The sequence below is a fragment of the Topomyia yanbarensis genome, unplaced genomic scaffold (genome assembly GCF_030247195.1).
Source record: "Topomyia yanbarensis strain Yona2022 unplaced genomic scaffold, ASM3024719v1 HiC_scaffold_464, whole genome shotgun sequence".
In the NCBI taxonomy this organism is placed as follows: Eukaryota; Metazoa; Arthropoda; class Insecta; order Diptera; family Culicidae; genus Topomyia; species Topomyia yanbarensis.
This window is the reverse complement of record NW_026683674.1, coordinates 1-21,992: the sequence shown is the minus strand read 5'-3', so window position 1 is coordinate 21,992 and position 21,992 is coordinate 1. Positions and strand designations below refer to the sequence as shown.

The 21,992-nt window shown below is 36.1% G+C and overlaps 1 protein-coding gene across 2 annotated transcripts; it reads left to right on the top strand.

The window, feature by feature from the left end:
• The first annotated feature begins 220 nt into the window (after positions 1-220).
• LOC131695592 (uncharacterized) lies at positions 221-21,721 on the top strand. Of its 2 annotated transcripts, none has more exons than XM_058984120.1 (6): positions 221-2,869; positions 2,933-3,030; positions 16,165-16,702; positions 19,321-20,517; positions 20,938-21,063; positions 21,131-21,721. In XM_058984120.1, the coding sequence occupies exons 3-6, from the start codon at positions 16,444-16,446 to the stop codon at positions 21,586-21,588; spliced, it is 2,040 nt and encodes a 679-aa protein (XP_058840103.1). In that variant the 5' UTR covers positions 221-2,869; positions 2,933-3,030; positions 16,165-16,443; the 3' UTR covers positions 21,589-21,721. The 2 variants fall into 2 exon arrangements, with proteins under 2 accessions (XP_058840103.1, XP_058840104.1); XM_058984121.1 differs by having other exon boundaries at positions 2,929-3,030.
• The last annotated feature ends 271 nt before the right edge of the window (positions 21,722-21,992 follow it).

The following is a 21,992-nucleotide window of genomic DNA, read 5'->3' as shown; positions in this document are numbered from 1 at the left end:
TTTCTAACGCACACAAATTTCCGCACTTCCTACTGCTAACTTTCACGCAACACCTAAGAACAGACAATTACTAATCGGCAAGACATCTCACATTTTTAAGCTAGACAAACCTTTCGACACCGCGGGACAAATTTAACTAACACGCACTCTAGCCTCTTTCACAGTCTAGATTGAAATGGATGAGAAGCTATTCCTAAAACCCTCAGATAAACGATTTTTGGTTTTAGATACCCGGAAGTAGGGTGTTGAGCCTATTATAGCAGTAGAGCCTATTGTTACCATATTTTTCACCCCTTGGTTTTAAACCGAAACCGCGAGTTTATATTATCGTAATATAGCAAAAACTTTGTTGGTATAAAAAGATCAGATTGTTTTCTACTATAACAGTCAACATATATGTCGATAACTAACGATAAACTTCGATTTTTAGGTATATAAAACTTACCTTCTTAATACTAGTTGGAAATTCCACCTTCAGGATAGTAAATCGCACGGGAGCGATTTGTGCGCTAAGCGAAATTCAGTTAAGTCAGCGGCACATTTTCGTCAAATTTCAGCTCACAACACCAGAATCACAAAACATATTTCACCGAAACATACCTTCAATTTGACAGGGGAACATTTTTATCGGAAATTCACATTTAAATTGATGACACAACGCTAGATTGAGTGTATGTTTAAAATAGGCACAAAATAAATATGATGGTACACATTATTACGCGATTGCTTCAAGCGCACTACCACCATAAAAGCAATTATTTTACATTCATCATGCGGTAAACAATCACCCGTGCTGCCAGACTGCATTATTGAATTTACATTTTTATTGCAATTAAAATAAAATTTCATTAAACTTACATTACAGAATACATCTCACATACGGTTCAATCAATTAAAATTATATAACAATAAACAATATTTTAGTTGAAGGTCGCTAGACGGTGAGATAACATATTTTTCCCAAGTATCTTATCCTATGCCTCAACGCGAGTCTAAATCTATTGATGACATTTGGTTCTTGACCGGCGATGAACAGATTCTATCAGCCGTCTGCCGATGGTAGCAGAATGAAAGGGTGCGAAAAGATCTAACGCAAAACACTACCGTCAAAATGAATAGGTGATCAGATGTCAGCCCAAATAAAACTTTAAACTGACTAGTATCGATGATCGCAGGTCAATAAGTACTGAAAATTTGTCGCGTCTGTTTTTATGAATCTAATTTCATGTTCCGTTATTGCTAACAAGCCCATGTATCAGGTTAACAATCAATTGTATTTCCCTACAATAGTCGTTATTATCGCTCGTATACGCGTATTTTACAAACAATCCAATATGGCAAATAGTAAGTGCTTCCCAAATTTACAACTTCTCACGCTATCATAACTCTTTGTCTGTATAACGTGTTATCACTCGGTAGTTTTTAACCCATTAAATATATCGTAGAGAAGAAATATCGAAATCTGTCTAAATATTGTTGCAATAAATAATGATTCGGCCCATTACGTGTATAAGATTAGCTTTCTAGGCAATACTCCCACGTTCGGCTGTGTGGAGTTCAAATTGAATTTGTTTAGAAAACAAAGGATACTCTCGGTAGCTGGCAGAATTAAAAAAAAAACAAGCAAAAACCAAATAAGATCTTTTTTTGGAATGATCATGTACTAAAGAACTAAATTATTAACTAAATAAAATATTAAACTATGTCTTTTAGATCTCATCGCTTGCTTGGAGCGAATCCTAGACCTTATACCTTTCTAAACATCCCACTCCGCGACATCTATGGAAAAGTCTAAAGAATCGTCGTCCTTCCGTCAAGTAGGTGGAGCATCAACACTTCTCGTCTACCTTATCCTTTATCCTTCCCCGCGAACGATGGGGATGGTTAGTCCAGAAATGATGAATATCATGCTGTTGAGGTTATAATATGGGTCAGATTGGTATGAATTCCCAGTTATCATTTCCTAAGCAACTCTTATTAGATAATCAGCAGTCAAACCTAATGAAGTCAGGGTGCAATCCGCCAAAATCATCGTGTAACGCTACACAATAAACAATATTTTAGTTAAAGTTACAATTTTTTAAACAGAATGCAGTAAATCTAAAAAGTCTTTAGTTCTTGAACAAGATGTTAACGCTGTGCTCTAATGAAGCACCCATTCAGTTCGAATTATCATTTGTGACCAAGATTTTGGCAATTGATTCCGATTTGTTTGCTAAATATTCTATACCATTTTCGGAAGAAAATGTATTAGGTGATCAAATTTCCTCTTCAGCTCCCGACAATATTGATCCTTAAACAAATTATATACAACTATTAATAGTTATATTTTAGAGCAATTTCCCACAATGTAATGCGCCATGATGTTTCAAATTTCAGACAAAAAATCTGTGTTTATGTTACTGACAAAAATCATTAATGTCTTTTATTAGTACAGCTTATTCCTAGTTTGTGCGTCGTGAAAAATATTATTGATAATTCAATATTAAGTAAATAAAGTAATATTTTTCACTAACATTTGTTTATTGATAGTATGTACGTTTAGATAGTGCTAATGATAAACTAAGGTGTAAAAATTATCAAAGTATACCCGCATATTCACCAATATAACAATATAAATTACATCGAAAATTTTAAAAATTGTCAATGTTTTTGATTTACAATAAAACTAGGAAAAGAATCCACGAGAAAAAAAATCTGGCAGCACTTCGCATCGTTACTGCTTTGGCCCTTTCAAAAAAATGTCATCTGTTGTCATCATCAGCTGTCATCACGAAATATATGCAGTTTCATTTCGATCAAATCGCTTTCGTGTCGTATTTTTTTTAAAGCGATAGTGAAATAACGGTTTGGATTACATTGGCTACAGGTAAGTGATTCCATTTTAAAAGATCATTTCGTAGTGGTGATCACATCTCTAATTTCAAGGAAGAATGGAGCCGCTGGATCTACGGGTACGAGTCAGCGATGATAGTGCCATCGAAAACATTGCTGAAAATCAGGACAGTACATCATTCCATTTGGAAAAAGGTGGGTAAAAATAAATATTGAGTGGTTCCCCTGAAAAAATTGCCTGAAATGCATAAACTTGCTGGCAATGTACTTACAAAAGAAAGAAAATAATTGCCAAATAAATTAAAATCATATGTGGTTTAATTTGAAGATATTTTAAAATGACTCGTACTGCCGTTATAAGCATTTTTGTCCCATGTTCTATGGGATTCACTATATACATGGGACAATTATGCATAAAACGGCAGCGTAATTGTATTTCTCGTTTTATTCTTTTACATTAGAAATTAAGTGTATGATAACTGATCCCGTAGTAGTATAAGAATGAAGTCCCAAAAACAGGTTGCTTTGCTCACGTCAAATCTGTGATCGCTCGGATGTGTCAAAATTATGCCGTTTTGAAAATCGTACACTGAACAAAAAGACTTGTCCCGTCTGTGCTTGAATTTGGTACGAGTTAGTTTTAATTTATTTTGAATATATTTTGTTTTTTAGAATAATACTACAATCATGCATTTTATATTATATTAACCAATCACATATCGATGGGAGGATATTGGAAATTATTTTATATTATATTATATTATATTATATTATATTATATTATATTATATTATATTATATTATATTATATTATATTATATTATATTATATTATATTATATTATATTATATTATATTATATTATATTATATTATATTATATTATATTATATTATATTATATTATATTATATTATATTATATTATATTATATTATATTATATTATATTATATTATATTATATTATATTATATTATATTATATTATATTATATTATATTATATTATATTATATTATATTATATTATATTATATTATATTATATTATATTATATTATATTATATTATATTATATTATATTATATTATATTATATTATATTATATTATATTATATTATATTATATTATATTATATTATATTATATTATATTATATTATATTATATTATATTATATTATATTATATTATATTATATTATATTATATTATATTATATTATATTACATTATATTACATTATATTATATTTATGTATATAAAAATCAATGTATGTTTGTATGTATGTATGTCTGCTAACTACATCTAAAGTATAAGTCCGATCATGATAAAATTTTGGCATTCGCATTCCTTCTCCCAAGGAGATATTCATGGTAAGGTTAACCTGAGCTTTGGGGGGTTGCTTAAGAATAATAATTATTCATATATCCACATAATATTTGACATAAGTATCTCTCCCACTAAGCAGGTGACCATGGCGGGTGGGGTGTATCACGAAAGGGGGAAGGGGCGGAGGAAGGGTGGGCTCTGAAGTAATCCTTATCTATTCATTCAATTTAATGATTCAATTTTGACATAAGTATTCCTTCCACCAAAAAGATGGTCATGGGGTGGATTGTATGCATGATGCATGAATGGGGGGTTGGGGTACCCGAGCCGAGGAAGGGGAGGGGGGGGGGGTGCACCGAAGAACTTTTTTTAGTTCTATATATTATTTGGCATACGTATTTCTTCCATTAAGGAAGTGGGCATGATTGATGGTTTCGGAACCTAAACGAAAGGGAGGGTTTCTGAAGCAATATCTATCAATTGATATAAAAATCTGCAATTTCATTGCATTTAGGTATTCCAGCACACAAATGGAATGGCAAGAATTTATTTGATAGAGAACTTTTACGCGAATGACAATATTGATGACAATTGATAAATTGCATGAATTCGTCGAAAATTAAATTAGGTTGAAAAGAAAAAATTGAAAATTGCACGTGCGATCGCTTCAGCAAAGTACTGAAGGAATGCAACACTGTTTTATAGGACGAATTCACAATGACATAAAAGGAACCCATCGAATATTCAATTTTTATTACCGAATATTTGGTGACGTAGTCGGTGATCTTCGTCATATTTTGCCTGTTGTTCCACACCTACTGATGAAATCAATTCTTGCTTAAGGGGTAGTAAATTTTGATGAAAGAAATATCGCCGTCAAAACATTTTTATTTGCGATACCGAGTCTATTCAGTCAATAATGCAAGATATGAGCGATATTTTCCAAAATGTTCACCGCAAAATATAGGAAATTGGATGAGTTACAGTGAATTTTCAGGAGTTATGCGATGTACACCATAATTCAACATTTACTAAACCAAATTGTTTGCAATTTTGTACAGTTCTTCTTCACATCATTACTTATTATTTTTACAATGACAAGTTGGACGATTTTTTTCCCTCCCCAAGGTTGAGGGGTTTGACGGTATTGCAAACATCATCAGGCATATTGCGTGCATCAGCTACTTTAAGACGGTTATTGCTTTACGCCTCGATAGTTGTGCATCGAGGAGACCGAGAGGGCTTCTGTGCCTTTTTATGTTCTATGTTTCTTCATACTCTGCACAAGCGCATACAAACGCTCAACCACTGGTCTGTGCGCGGTGACGTGGCCGACTGGCGGCTCGTCGTGCATTGATTTTTCCTGTGTGCCGTGTTTGCAAATATTGTTCCACAATTTGATGGCGGTTTTCGTGGACGGGGCTCACAGTGGGAGTCATTGTGTGTCCATTTATCGGTCGAATTCGTCATCGTGCATATACTAATTAAATTAATTTAATAATTAAATTAATTTAATAAATACATACGTAGAAACCTATTGGTTGTCGCTTTGTAATAATCGTAGTTTTTCGTACTACTGTACAATTGTTATGTGCCAGTCGTATGTCTATCTGTGTATGTGTTCGTCTGAGTATTTGCGACAGTTGGGTCAAGGAATGGATGCAAAACTGGCGTATATGATAGAATAATTTGTGCATTTGGTTCTATTCATTCGGGAAAGTCGGATTGGATAAATTAGGATACAATGAATTTACCGACGCACGTGAGTCATCCATTCCCGGCCAGCATAGTATGTATGATGAAAGTCTAATAGCATGCAATTGTCGTTAATGATAAATATACAATATTTGCTGCATTTAGACGTTTTTGATTACATGTTACATGTGTTTTTCTATTCTACTTTGTTAGTCTGTACTTTTGCACATATATTAGTTTGCTTTTCCATTACTGATGTATACCAAAATAGTATCGGTCAATTTATACACTTCTAATCAGGCTCTTGGCATCTTTTTTTCTTTATTCGGCATGTTATGATTCATTTTATTGATATATCTCTACTATACGCTATCTATACTCATATAGATACAAACGCTCGTGGCCTTCGCGGTAACACAAACCTTGCCACAAACGCGACCATGCAATTGCAATAATCCACACATACTGTTGTCTTTTGCTGTATGCAGAAGCCACTCTACTTGGTCCATTGCTTCTTGTTCTTGTAGGGTCGCCCTCAAGAACCATCTTTAGCTTATCCGGAAAACCGTACTCGTGCATTACCTGCCATAGCTAATCTCGATCGATTCAGTCATACGCCGATTTGAAATCGAAGAACAAGTGATGTGTGGGCACATTGTATTCGTGCACTTTTGCAGAACCTGCCGTATCGCGAATATTTGGTCCGTGGTAGCGAGGGAATCCATGAATCCCACTTGGTAGTGCTCCACGAACTCCCTTGCAAATGGTGACAATCGGTGGCAGAATTTGGGAGAGGACCTTGTAGGCGGTGCTAAGTAGTGTGATCGCGCTGTAGTTGCAGCAATCCCTTTTTGTAGATTGGGCAAACGACACCATCCATCCACTCCTCCGGAAGAATCTCCTTCTCTCAATTTTTTGCGATCAACCAGTGTAGCGCGTTTTTAATAGCTCGCTGGGTAGTTGATTTACACTGGCAGCTTTGTTGTTTTTCAGCCGACCGATCTCCTCCTTGACTTCTTGGAGATCAGGGGCTGGCAGCCTATCCTCTTCTGCGCGTGCTCCAAGATCCGTTGCCATACCGCATCCGTCCTCTGCTGCTTCACCGTTGAGGTGCTCGTCATAGTACTGCTTCAACCTCTCAATCACCACACACTCGTTCGTAAGAAGGTTGCCGTCTAAGTCCCTCCACATATCGGCTTGCGCGAACTGTTCAGCTTCTCATAGAGCATCCGTGTGTCGTTTATACGGTGCAGTTGTTCCATCGCTTCGCGATCTCGTTCCTCCTGCAAGCTGTTTGGCCCGATTACCGGTCTAAACATTACCTCCCTTCCTACCTGAGCGTTCATATCACCGATGACGATTTTCACGTCCCGTTGCGAACAACCGTCGTACACCTCCTTCAGCTTCGCATAGAACGCTTCCTTCTCGTCATCGGGTCTCCCATCTTGTGGGCAGTGTACGTTGATGATGTTGTAGTTGAAGAAGCTGCCTTTGATCATCAACTTCATCGTCCAATCACGCGTTGACGCATCCTACCCAACACTACAAAGCCGCTTCCCAGCTCGTTGGTTGTGCCACAGCTCGGGTAGAAAGTAGCCACCCGATGCCCGCTTTTCCATACCTTTTGTCCTGTCAAGCAAAGTTCCTGCCGTGCTACGACTTTAAATTTGCGTGGTTGGAGCTCGTCGTAGATTATCCTTTCGAGAGCTGGAAAGCAGAGTGACCTGCAGTTCCATGTTCCGAGTTTCCAATCGTAGTCCTTATTTCATCGCGTAGGTCTTTGGCGATTGATCCAATTCGTATTTTCTTCTGCATTGTTCATAACGGTTAGTTGTCCAGGGCAGCTTGTTCGGCCTTCCCCAACCCCCTGTCTCGCCGGAAGACAATCGTGTCAGCTCTATTCCCACGCTGACAAGAGGACGACACATCAGCCGCCTGTAACATGGAGAACAGACGCTGTTTTGAGCCGCCTTAACATGGGGAACAGACGCTCGGATGGATTCACCTTCCGAAAAGAGGAGCCCCCTTCCCTACGACCATGGTTCCACCGGGGTTGGTTACCCGATCTTTCCTATAGTTACTCGTACCCCAACTGGCACCGCGGAGGTGTATGGATAGGAGTTACTGGACAAGAGGCTAAGGACCACTGTGGCGAACCACCGGGTCTATATTACGCATTGTCCAGTTATTTACCAACTAAAATTATCGGTGCTAGCTGATTCCGATTTGCCCAGCTCAAGATGGTGGGATGAGCTTACAATAATATGAAGACCATTGTGTTCTTTGCTCGATAGCGGAAATAGCTCAATTGGATGAAGCGGCAGTACCACTGTCAACATTCAATTCAACACTTTCCAGAACCAGCATTGTAAGGTTTCTTTACTTTTCTTATCATTTTGACTGCGTCGATAAAGTAGTTTCGGTACGCTTCTACTAAAATGATCATTTTAGCCGAATTATATTTTCACAATAAGTGTTATTGTTGCATTATAGTAACCTATGGTTAACATGGTCAGTATGACACACAAACTTTTTTCAATATTGTTCGCCAAAATCCTACCGTAGGTTTTTATTCATGTAGTATTCCGCTAGAAAACTATATTTAACCCTCCGGAAGTCGTGCATATGGCCCACTGAACGAGCGGCCGCTGATACTCTAACACGATTTCGCTAGCTTATCAAAGCAGCGTGCACTAGCGCGACTGCCGGAAGGTTAAATTATACGAGAAATAGTAGAAAATCTGAACTAACTAACTATTTGTGATATTGTACATGTATAATCCACGAGAAAAAAAAGATGGGTGGGTAATGTCTGCGACATAACCGGAGAGATGTAGAATACATAAGGAACACGTTCTTCAAATATGTTGATACTCATTAGGATTTTCGGACAAAAGCTGATTTGGGCGAGGAATATTTCAAATTATTCTTTACAAAAATGATGGTGGTCCTGAAAAGGACCGGTTTTGTTGGCGTTGTTGGCCTTGGTGAGGGAGATGGCTAACGATGAAATTAATTGTTAGCATGAGGAAGTCGCGTAGTACTGGACAATGGAAGAACAGATAATAATTGATTCCTGAAAATCAATTTTTCTTTATTCATGTAAATTATACATACTTACAAATCTAACAGAAGATTCCTGATCATATTTCTGAATCATTAGTGCGAACATTGTGTAATTTGGTTAAGTACAATGAAAGTTACAAACTTTCCAAACTCGACCTTCTGTTCATTCAGAAATATTGAAATGGGGTGTCGTGGTCACAATAAAAAAAGATGGGTGGGTAATGTCTGTCACATAACCGGAGCGTCGTGATTTCAATTCGAGACGTTAATTTAAAACTAATAATATTCAACAGAATCACGTTTGAATGGGAAATTTTCAAATAATTCTCTATGGTAATAATGGTGGTTCTGAAAAGAACCTTTGGTATCGGCGTTGGTGTTGATGGTGATGCGCTGGATCGTTGGATATTTTTGGCATGATAGTTACGTGCCTGGCGAACTGTTTTGTAGCCTCGAACAAAACGACAAGACTGGCTTCTTCGGGTACCATTACGGCTGAACTTTATAAGCTTAGCTCGACTTTGAAATCCTGCACAATCTCACGAATCAGACACTGGTAGGGCCATTTTGTTTGCTACTAGCACGGAGCTGCACAAAAAATCATTTAATACAGTTAGTTCACGGGGGCTGCCAAAAAGCTTGAATAGAAGCATGCGACTTCAACGTTTCTCTTAAACACATGCAACAACACATTCGTTTTGGTAATACTGATAATAACAGTAGAAAGGAATGGAAAAGCAGTGCACGAAACGAGCGAGAGGATAATTTAAATTTTTGTTCCGTGTGCAAGCTACTTCTTTCCACCCAACGTATTATGTTGCTTGTTGAAAATTTGCTACACACCTTAAAATAAAAGTTTCAGTTTAACTCTCACTAGAACACAATTGATTGGTCCTGAAAAGAACCGTTGCTTTTATTGTAATTTACGCCCACTCCCACAAACCGACCAAGTAGGCATCAGTGGCTTCATTACGGCTGAGTTTTGTAAGCGTAGCTCGACTTTGAAGTAATACACAACCTTACGAACCAGACGCTGGAATGTTAGCCAGCGGATTAGTTGCTCCGTTGCCCTTTAGTTGGGGCGAAATACTAGCATGGCGACAGTTCCTGATCGGTAGTTGGTTGCGATGGGCCACCAGTAGCTGGGCACTTTTGCGGACCGTCATCATCGCCAACTGCTTTCCTCCGGTGGACTGGCTGCTTGCTAGTGCTTGAACGAATACGAATGATGAGAAAAACCGACCGACCAATATTCATATATGAAAACACAAGAAAGCACTACTATCGCTCTCCCGCTCGTTTTCGTGCCATTCCTGTGCCTTTCCTTTCCGTTCGGCTACCAATACTAGCATAACCAAAACGAATATTCTGTCTTTCCATCGCCTTCAATCTAGTGGCCAGTGCTAGCAAACTTGCATGTTCAGTTTTTCAATAACAACATTCCAACAATATTTTCAAAGAATGTTGCAGATTTGAAAAGAAGGAAGGAGAAGATTTTCACAAACTTAAATTCTTTTGTTTTATTTGTTAGCGCTGATAAAGGCTATTTAGTTTGCTACTAGCAAGGAGCTGCACAAACAAATCGATTTATGCAGTTAATCAATGGAGGCTGCCAAAAAGTTCGAATAAAAGCATGCGACTAGTGTACTTTGCATGTTCTATATTTTATCAATACTAGAGAGGATCAATAAAATAATTCAAATTGTAATAGCGACATGCAATTGTGGCAACACTGGTCATGAGATGGTGGGGGAACACGCACATTCGTTTTAGTTATGATGGTAGTAGCAGCAGAAAGGAATGGAAAAGCAGTGCACGAAAACGAGCGAGAGAAGATAATTTAAATTCTCTTTCTTTCTTTCCACACATCGTATTTCTTATATTGCTTTCTGAAAATTATTTGTTATACACCATAAAATGTAAATTTCAGTTTAACTCTTATTAGAACACAATTAATTGGTCCTGTAAAGAACCGTTTATTGTTTTATTGCGGGAGCATAATTCAGACGCACTCCCCGCGGACACGGTGAGCTAGAAAGCACTATTTTGCATTCTCGAACAAACCGACCAAGTAGGCATCGTTGGCTTCTCGGGGCATCATTACGACTGAGCTTTGTAAGCGTAGCTCGACTTTGCAGTCCTGCACAATGTCACGACCCAGACGCTGGAACGATAGCCTACTCTGTTGCCCTTTAGTTGGGGCGAAATTCTTGCAGGGCGACAGTTCCGATGAGTCACCAGTAGCTGGGGCACTTTTTCCGTCCGTCGCTATTGCCAACTGCTTTCCTTCGGTGGACTGGCTGCTTGCTAGTGCTTGAACGAATACGAATGATGAGAAAAACCGAACGACCAATATTCATATACGAGAAAGCACTACTATCGCTCTCTCGCTCGTTTTCGTGCCATTCCTGCGCCTTTCCTTTCCGTTCGGCTACCAATACTAGCATAACCAAAACGAATATTCTGTCTTTCCATCGCCTTCAATCTAGTGGCCAATGCTAGCAAACTTGCATGTTCAGTTTTTCAATAACAACATTCAAACAATATTTTCAAAGAATGTTGCAGATTTGAAAAGAAGGAAGGAAAAGATTTTCACAAATTTAAATTCTTTCGTGTTATTTGTTAGCGCTGATAAAGGCTATTTAGTTTGCTACTAGCAAGGAGCTGCACAAACAAATCGATTTATGCAGTTAATCAACGGAGGCTGCCAAAAAGTTCGAATAAAAGCATGCGACTAGTGTACTTTGCACGTTCTATATTTTATCAATACTAGAGAGGATCAATAAAATAATTCAAATTGTAATAGCGACATGCAATTGTGGCAACACTGGTCATGAGATGGTGGGGGAACACGCACATTCGTTTTAGTTATGATGGTAGTAGCAGCAGAAAGGAATGGAAAAGCAGTGCACGAAAACGAGCGAGAGGATAATTTAAATTCTCTTTCTTTCTTTCCACACATCGTATTTCTTATATTGCTTTCTGAAAATTATTTGTTATACACCATAAAATGTAAATTTCAGTTTAACTCTTATTAGAACACAATTAATTGGTCCTGTAATGAACCGTTTATTGTTTTATTGCGGGAGCATAATTCAGGCGCACTCCCCGCGGACACGGTGAGCTAGAAAGCACTATTTTGCATTCTCGAACAAACCGACCAAGTAGGCATCGTTGGCTTCTCGGGGCATCATTACGACTGAGCTTTGTAAGCGTAGCTCGACTTTGCAGTCCTGCACAATCTCACGACCCAGACGCTGGAACGATAGCCTACTCTGTTGCCCTTTAGTTGGGGCGAAATTCTTGCAGGGCGACAGTTCCTGATCGGGTTGCGATGAGTCACCAGTAGCTGGGGCACTTTTTCCGCCGTCGTCATCGCCGACTGCTTTTCTTCGGTGGACTGGCTGCTTGCTAGTGCTTGAACGAATACGAATGATGAGAAAAACCGACCGACAGATATTTATATAATCGCGCTAATATGCACTACTATCGCTTTCTCGCTCGTTCTCGTGCCGTGCATGAGCCTTTCCTTTCCGTCCGGCTTCTAATGGCCTAACCAAAGGAATATGCCGTCTTTCCCCCACCAAGTGCTCTCGTCAAGCAACCCAATGCGAATAACCATACGAACAAACATGTAATGGACCTATATATAAACTTTTCATTATTTTATTGTTCGGTTGGTCTACCATAACGACGGCTCTGTGCGGGATGGGCTGAAAATTTTCACTTTTCCGAGTCGTTTTCGAAAGATTTTTCAAAACACATTTTTTTGTTATTAGTACATGTTATACATACTTCAATTTTTAATACAGCATAGAGGAACATATTTGCAACAAATTGGTCTAAAAATCAAATCATTCTGTTAAGTATGATAAAAGTTATTAACGTTCAAAATCTGACGCGGCGCCGCAGCCGATATTTTGAAACGGGACCCCTATATTGAAACCTTAAATGTATTCTACATTAAAAAATGTTCGGCAAAACCGTTGTTTTTGCATTGTAGCATAACCCGCATAAATAAATACTATTCCAGAAATCTTCGGTACCATTTCCTAACTATTCATATAATACTCACCATATTGGGAATACTACTGATTCATTCCACCATTATAATTCAACTATTATACTACCATACTCATTTTAGTTACCATTTCCAATACCTTCCGTGTATCCTATATTGGAGATTTGTATACTACATTGTACTTTTGCGCTAGAGGTTAATATTGCTCTGGTGTTCTTTGCTATTCGCATATGGTCAAGGCTTCTGTCTGTCACGTTACAAGTTTACGCATATTTAATAAAATAAGTCTGCAAAAACGATAAAATTAGATTATATCCAAATTGCACATTATTAAGGTCACTAAGGCGCACATTTTTTCTACAGAAAGTTATTTTCTATCATGAATGGTTTTCGCTTTATTGTAATTTTGATACGTCTGTCACGTTACACAATTTTCGCAGTGAGTTTGGAGGTTACCCTACTAAATTGAAAAAGTCTGTTCCGTTGGCCCCCAAATTTGCGTGAACACAGTTTTAAGTTGAGGTTTGGAAATCAAAGAAGAGTTTGAAATATAATTTTCGTGAAGAAAAACTTCTTTTTCGATTTTATGGAGTATTCTCAATGATCTGTCACGTTACAACCAGAATCTGTCACGTTACAGTTCTGTGTTTTTATTGAAGCAAGGATCAAGACAGTCGTACACAAATCATCACTGATCTGGGAACTGAGTATTAACGGGAAATTTCATGTTTATTTTAAAAAACATATTGGTTTTGATGAATAAACGTGAATAACTTATGAAAAGGTTGTAATTTCACGAAGTAACACTTTGTGTCGAAAAAAAAATCTAAAATAGCTTAAAAACATCTGCATTTTGAAGGACAATCTTTCATGAGCATTTCGAATTGCAAAAACATTTTTAAAGACATTCTATAACTAAATTATTCACAGAAAAAATTGAATTAAAATTAAAAATTAAAGGATTTTTGAAATAAGTTTCAAGTTTTTGTTATAAAATCATATATTGTTATTTTATTCACAATGCAATTATATTTTAAAGCTTCTTTATTTAATTAAATTTTAAACGCGGTATGTTTTTTAGCGTTTGGTATTTGTGAGTAACTTATTAAAAGCGCGTATTTTCACCACTAGATATTTTCTTTAAAAAAATCAAAATATTTTGGAAAATTTTTCTTAAGAACATTTTGCTTCGAAATGATATTAACTATTAATAGTGTATGACAAAAGTACACTGAAAAAAATCCAAACGTTTATTCTATTTGTTTCATACCGCTTAAAATTCATATGAAGAAGAAATGCTATTGTTATCACGCGCACACGCACCTTCTATGTATCAACTGTATAAACTATGTATGCACACACATAAGTTGTATGTGCTTATTGTTATAGAATGGGGTTTTATGTGCCAAATAGTTATGAAATGTGAATGTAAGATTAATATTTCTTGTAAATACACACATAAGGTTTATATGCCAGCGAATAGTGTCTATATGCCTCCGTTAATTGCAAAAATCTATGTGTAAAATCAATAGGCATAACGTTTTCTTTTTTGAGTGTATATTTATGACTGGAAAATATTAGGAAATTTGGAAGCATACTTAAAGTCGTTGTGAAAAATGCTTTCTTACTAATAACTTGCAATGCAATCACCGTTTCTTCTATTTTTAGACTTGCGTTAACAAAAAAATCATTGTTTTTTGTTATTGTATTTTTCAACTTTTTTTGTCTTTTCTTTTTGAAAAATTTCACCAAAAAATATTCGCAGAGAAGAATTAGAACTCGCTATCATATAGTTTTGCTGTACAAATGGCGATTTTCGAACAATATATTTTGAAAGTAGCGTAGATCTCATACGGTTTTCTTAAATAATACTCTTGAATAAAAATTGCTTGCTTAACAATGCAAAATACTAAGTCTCTCATACAGATGAAACGTAAAAAAGTTTCATCAGAGTCGAAGATGCTCACCATTTTTGACGTAATTGTATCAAACTTGATGCAATTCCTGAATGGCAGAAAACATCTGGCACGTTACATAAGATCAACTATGTTTTCTCAAAAATGAATAAAACTATAAGGTTTTCACAATACAGTTTCAAAAAGTAGACTCAAAGTAGTAAGAAAAAATGTAGGTTAGACACTGTATGCAAACTGTTAGTGTGGTCCACAAAACTTTTTCGAATTTTTGATCTGTCACGTTACAAGTTATTTGTTTTTCATTACTTCACAATTCAAAAAAAAGCATTTTTCCATATTCATCTCAAATTTTCAAGCAATATAATCAAATTTAAATTAGACTACGATGGAAAAATGTGGTTCCAGGTAAAGAGTTGAAAGTATGGATTTTGTTTACTTTTTTATCTCCTAACGGTATTTCAGTCATTTTCAGGTCATGCAAGAACCATCAACAAAGTTTTATAAATGACAGATATGGAATTTTTTTCTGGGATCATAATTCATTTTGTTTAATATTAGAGGTTATATACAAACGGGAAAAAATAGTTTGACGCAAAATTTAATAAAAAAAATGTTCGCCTATGGTTGCCATTTCCGGAGCCTTGACCATATCTGTTCACGCTGCTCCAAAAACCTGTAGCTTAACATGATCAAAAATCCTCGTCTTGCAATATTACGGCGATAGCTCAGTTGGATAAAGCGACAGTCCAGTTAGTCTCAACCAAGCTCTCATCAGAATATTGCATGTAACAAAATGAAATTTCATCAATCGATAGAATTGAAATGTGAAAGGTAAGACTTTTTTTCTGCGCCAAGATTTTATATATTGCTAGATCTAAAATGTACATACCACCATAATCTGTGTAGTTCTTGAATGGTATGTTGTCAAAAAGTATATGGAAAATCGCATATTTTGGTATGGTGACTGTTCTTAACGACCCGTTGTTTGTATGGTCGAGCATGGAAAAACGACACTGGTTATGTTCGATATTATACCAGGCACTGGTTAATCTATTGTTGAACGAACCACATTGAAAATAGTTTTTCGATGTTTGATACAATGGTTGGCATATGGTATAGATTTATGCGGGAACCTAACGCCATATTGGTCATAGGACTGAAAACAATACCCCAAATGATGGAAACATACATAATACAAATTATCCATTTATGGTTCCGATTTATGCGCTCCCCCATTGATATAGGATAATAATTATTTATTATATACTACCTAATAGAAACTCATTGACTTATATAATATTCTAAAAACAGGAACTATAAAGATTGAATCGAGTTATTGGAGCGTTGACTGGGATGCGAAATACAAAAATACGCACCCCGATGGAAATGAAGTGCAGCCGTTATCAAATGAATATGAAAATCCAGTCGAGGTTGAGTGTACAAATGATTTATCAGAACATAATTTCTCATGCGATGGTCGAGAAGATGATTTGAACTGATACCAAACGTGGCGGATCACGTAAGAATAAAACGAAATTGTACTCAGAATCAACGTTGCAAACCGTGCTGAACGAAGTCCGAAATGGTTTTATGACACAATATCATGCAGAAAAGCACCACGGAATACCAACTGCAACAGTACGCTACCGTTTAAGTAACAAATTCAAAAACAAAGGCAGAACAGGACCTTTTCCAGTATTGACAGATCGCGAAGAAATTGAAATTGTGTACTGGCTGCAACAGATGGAACGTAAAGGGTTTCCGATTTCTCGAAATTGTTTAATATCAAAGGTTTCTAGCTTTTTGGAAGCCCACCCTAGACCGAATCCGTTTCGAGACAACATTCCAGGTAAAATTTACTGTTTCCGTTATATCCTGAAGTCGCATGAATGGTTCTTTGGCCGATAGTGCATAAAGACGATTTTGTTTGATTTTCAGAGCGACGTACACTCAGCGCCTTACTAGTGCACAGAGTGCACGTCGCCGAAGTGCCGGAAGGTTAGGATTTGATTTAGCTCCACAACGGTATCAATGGACAAGATTTGTATATTTTCCTGATTTCACGTTATGTTGAACAAGCACAGAAATGTGCACAATCACATGTATGTTCACATCGAATTTCCTGGGAGTCTTTTATGCACTTGTTTTCTATAACACAAGTTCACCTAAAATTTCATAATTTAACCTTTCTATACTTTTAAGAAGAGTGTTCACTTATGTGATAGTTCAATTTGGTGAAAAGTCTGCAATTTGATAGTGTGTTAACTAAATAGAGCTTGTAAAAATAAACTGATGAATTATATGGCACAAATTTATAGGCGATATGTACACTCAGGCAAACAACATAGTGAATTTCATAAGAATATCATATCTTTTCCAGCCACAAGTAGACGGAAAAAATGTAATGGAAATGCAAAATCGTGAATAAAGTGCCATGAATTCTGGAACAATCACGTTTTTACGTTACGAAAACAGGGCTGTGAACAAAAATAATGTGTTTCATGATTATGTTCAATTTACCTTCAATAACGCCCGCATAACGCTTTTATTCATGGAAATATTTGTTTCTGTTTTGTGAACTTCAGATACGGTCTCCTCCAAGTCATTTCTAATTTAATTAATAGTACGCGAACTAGTTCACAACTTTATCAACATTATTCATAAAACCAACGGTTGACTCATGATGTTTTTCATAGATATAGGAACCTTAGTTCACATAATCAAAATTTCCTTGATATTTTCTCTTGAACTATTTCACGAAAATCGGAATGTTATGCCTAAATCCATTCAATCCTCGTGAACTAATTCATGATGTCTAATATATTAGTCACGATCCAATATCCGAACTCGTGAAATAGTTCACGAATCATGAAATGTAATTCATGTATTCGTGAACTGGTTCACGATACCTAGTATAATAGTTACAACTTACCATTCGTTTTTGTGAAATAGTTCACGAAATCATAAAATATTGTTCATGTATTCGTGAACACGTTCATGATTCCTAGCACATAATTTACAATCTATTTTGCGTTCTACAGATATTTAGAAGATATCCTTAATCATTTAAAATTTCATGCAACATGGTAATGCAATTTTCACGTGAACTCTTTCACAAAATTTGGAGTATTATTCGTGGAATCATTTTTGTTCCATGCACTTTTTTATGAAATGCCCACCTGCTAGCGACCATTAATAGGTACTAGCAGTAAATATAAAAGAAACTATTAGAACCTCAAACATCGACCATCGTTATTCACTTGATAAGGTTATTTGTGATGCCTGGACAGAAATGGAAACCGGACTGAGAACCCCAAATAGTGTGCGTGAAATAGTTCACAGAATAAGTAAGGTCTAAAATAAAATATCACGATAACATGAACAGAAATTACAAAAATCGTGACTAAGACCTTGAAATCATGACCATAAATCACACAACTCGTGATAAAATATCTAAAATCGTGACTAAGATCCTGAAATCATGAACATGAATTACTCTATTCATAACTAAAATGTCACGATAACATGAACAGAAAGTTATAAAAATCGTGACTAAAATCCTGAAATCATGAACATAAATCACACAATCCGTGACAAAAATATCTAAAATTGTGACTAAGATCCTTAAATCATGAACATGAATCACTCTACTCATGACTAAAATATCACGATAACGTGAATAGAAATTACGAATCCTGAAATCATGAACCTTAATCCCGCTAATCTGACAGAAAATAAACAACAGAACTCATGAATAAAATAGTGCGGTGACGTGATGAGAAATCACCAGAATCACGAATAAGTTTTTGAAATATTGAACAACTTTTGACTGTCGGCTATGTATTCCCAAATCATGAACAAGAATCACAACAAAAACATGTCCAGGGAACAACAACAGAAACCCAACCAAACATTCTAATGTAACGCCATGTATATACTTGGGGCGAGCTAGTTTTTATAAAACACAAATAGTTTCATGAATAGGTTTATTATTCATAATTTCAGGAATTTATTCACGGTTTTCGTCATTCATTCAGTTCACGAAATCGTGACCTTTTGTTCATAAATTTATGAACAGATTATTTTCCGTGTAAGGCATACGTAAATATTAAAATTATCTTATGAAACGGCATTTATTTCGTCAAATCGGTTTGCTATGACTCCATAAAGCACCTTTGATTTTTCATAAGTCAAAATTATACATTTTTTTGTGTTTATGGAAATCAAAAGATGCTCGCATAAAATTCAATCGACACGCATATGCAATAGCTTATAAAATGTTAAGATAATCACAATAGTCGTATATCTTTATATTAATCGCATGGAAACATAGTTTCATTACTTTTCTATACTTCATAATAAAATTCTTATGAGCTTCGCTATACGTTGTACCTGAGTGTAATGGAAGCATCCCTGGTTTTACTATACTATATATTCTCTCCAAATACATGATTTTTTCTGTTACAGGTAGACGTTGGGTAAAGTGTTTTATGAAACGTCATCCCCAAATTTCTTTCCGGACACCCGAAGGTGTTACATCGGCAAGTGCTAAAGTTTCTGAGCACAATATAAGAGAATGGTTTAAAACTGTTTCGGAGTATTTAGCTGAAAACGAACTCAGTGATGTGCTTAATGATCCATCTCGTGTCTTCAACGGCGACGAGAGTGGCTTTTGCATAAACCCAATCCCAAAAAGGGTTATTGCTACCAAAGGAAATAAAAATGTGTCAATCGTTGAGCCAGCAAACTCCAAACAAAACATAACCGTATTATTCTCATTCGCTGCCGATGGTACGGTGGTTCCGCCGGATGTGATCCTTCCGTACAAAAGACTTCGAAAAGACATTATTCAAAGTTTTCCGGGACATTGGGGTCTTGGATGCTCAGACGCTGGATGGATGGATACAAAAAACTTCGTTCTTTATATACAAAAAGTTTTTCATCCTGCTTTGCTCAGAAGAAACGTTAAATTGCCTATAATATATTTCGTTGACGGACACAAGTCGCATACTGCCTTTGAAGCGGCAGATGTCTGTGCAAAATTAGGAATCATTCTTATAGCACTGATTCCAAATGCTACGCGAATACTGCAACCGGCGGATGTAGGTATATTTAGACCTTTGAAAAATAGCTGGTCACAAGTGGTGGATACTTGGAAATCGAAACACAAGTCAGAATTCGTAACCATTGTAAACTTTGGATCCTTGCTGGACAAAGCGATGAAAGCGGCGTTGAAGCAGTCTACCATACAAAATGCTTTTAGGGTATGTGGGTTGTATCCGTTCGATGCGGATAGTGTTGATTACACCAAATGCATTGCCAAGAACCAGAAGTTAATGGAAAGCACAGTTGACATATTAGTACAACCAGGAGAGTATATAGACGATAGTCATGAAAATACAAACATGGCGACCGGAAATCAACAAGGTGCGCGGGAGAAAGAATCTCAAACTCTTGGTTTCGACGACTCGCTGACCTCAATGATATTGATCCCAGTTTCTGCTATTGAAGAATTGATCGAAATAATCGGCGAAGCAAAGTTGGATCAATTTAAAAACCAGAATTACGTGCCTGTGACAAAGGAAGATGAAGCGCTGTTGCACGTATATTCTAATATAATCTCCCGTTATTCAATACCACAAGATGCGGCTACGCTTGTCAGAGGTATGAAATACACACAGTCACTTAACTAACATTATTATACTTATAAAAGAATACTAAATTCACATATATGGATGATTTTAGGATATTCAATTATTTTAGGATTTTTTCTCTCGAATTTTCCTCACTTTTACAGATGAGTTGAGTTAGTATGAATTAGAACTAATGCGAGATATAAATAGATAAAAAATGGCAGTTTAATTAAACAAATTAATCAGCACTTTTGAACGAAAGATCGTAAATGTTAAAGTAATGATATCCACTATTTAGCTTTCCGAAACTTAACTAACTGAAAGTTGTGAGTTTGGTGTTCGATAGAAAATTTTCCTAGCTTTCTAATGGAACTAGACGAATTAAAATACAAACTATACATTTTGAGTAGTAGGTAATTTAATACAAACAAGTTTGATTTTTTCACTTTAGAACAATCTTGCTCTACAAATAGTAAAGACATTCCTGTTGTCGCAAGGGATGAGCTACAAGAGACTGCAAATAGGGATGAGCTACAAGAGACTGCAAATGCAACTTATGAAAACGGCTTTGTCGATGGTAAGAAAAACATATTTTGACTTGAGATGCTTGCAATTTAATTATTGCCTTTTTATTCTATATTTAGATAACTCTGATGCTGGTAATATCACGACTTTACCAACGTTAGTTGATATTACAAATAATTGTGAGAATGCTGCTAAACGTAAATGCGAGTTTTCTGATATATTTGATTTGCCTGCAACACCGAAACGGAACAAGAAGCATCGAAATTATAAACACTCTTCAACCGTGGTTCTCACTGCACATGAACGTATGCAGGAACTGCTTGCGAACGAAAAACAAAAACAAGATGCAGAAAATCAAAAGCGGTTGAATGTGCAGAAAAGATTGGAACGTAAACGAGAAAAAGAAGCAGAAATTGAAAATAAAAAGAGGGCTGCTGTTGCACGAGCAGTGGAGCGTTTAGAAAAGAAAAAACTGTGTGAAGAAATTCGCAAAGCTAAGAAATTAGAGAGAGAAAATAAAAAACAAACAAAAAAGATTGTAAAAGTGGGAGGAAAGAAAACAAAACTTTTAGTATAATTAAATGACTTATCTAAGAATGTGGTTGAAACAAAATATATTAATTTTATCCGAAATTCTTTACTATTACGACTTGTAAAATCGGTGCCATACATTCGCATAACACTTTTTTTATTCAGTTCGTTTATTTAAAAAGCACAAATGCGTTAGCAGCTCGCATAACACTTGCATTAAATGTAAGACAAAACACTAAAAGATATCAAAACCAAACAAATTTTCATTAATTCCTTTAGCCATAGTCGCCAAAAAGAAAGATGTTGACGTACTCTTTAACGCTCTAGTTATTGATCTGGCTCTTTCGTATTGATTTGTTCTTTTACGGTTTCCACTATGAAATTGTTCAAATGGAACCACTGTTTCAGGCAGGTGGGGGGGGGGGGGGGAGAGTGACCCCTGGCGTTCTT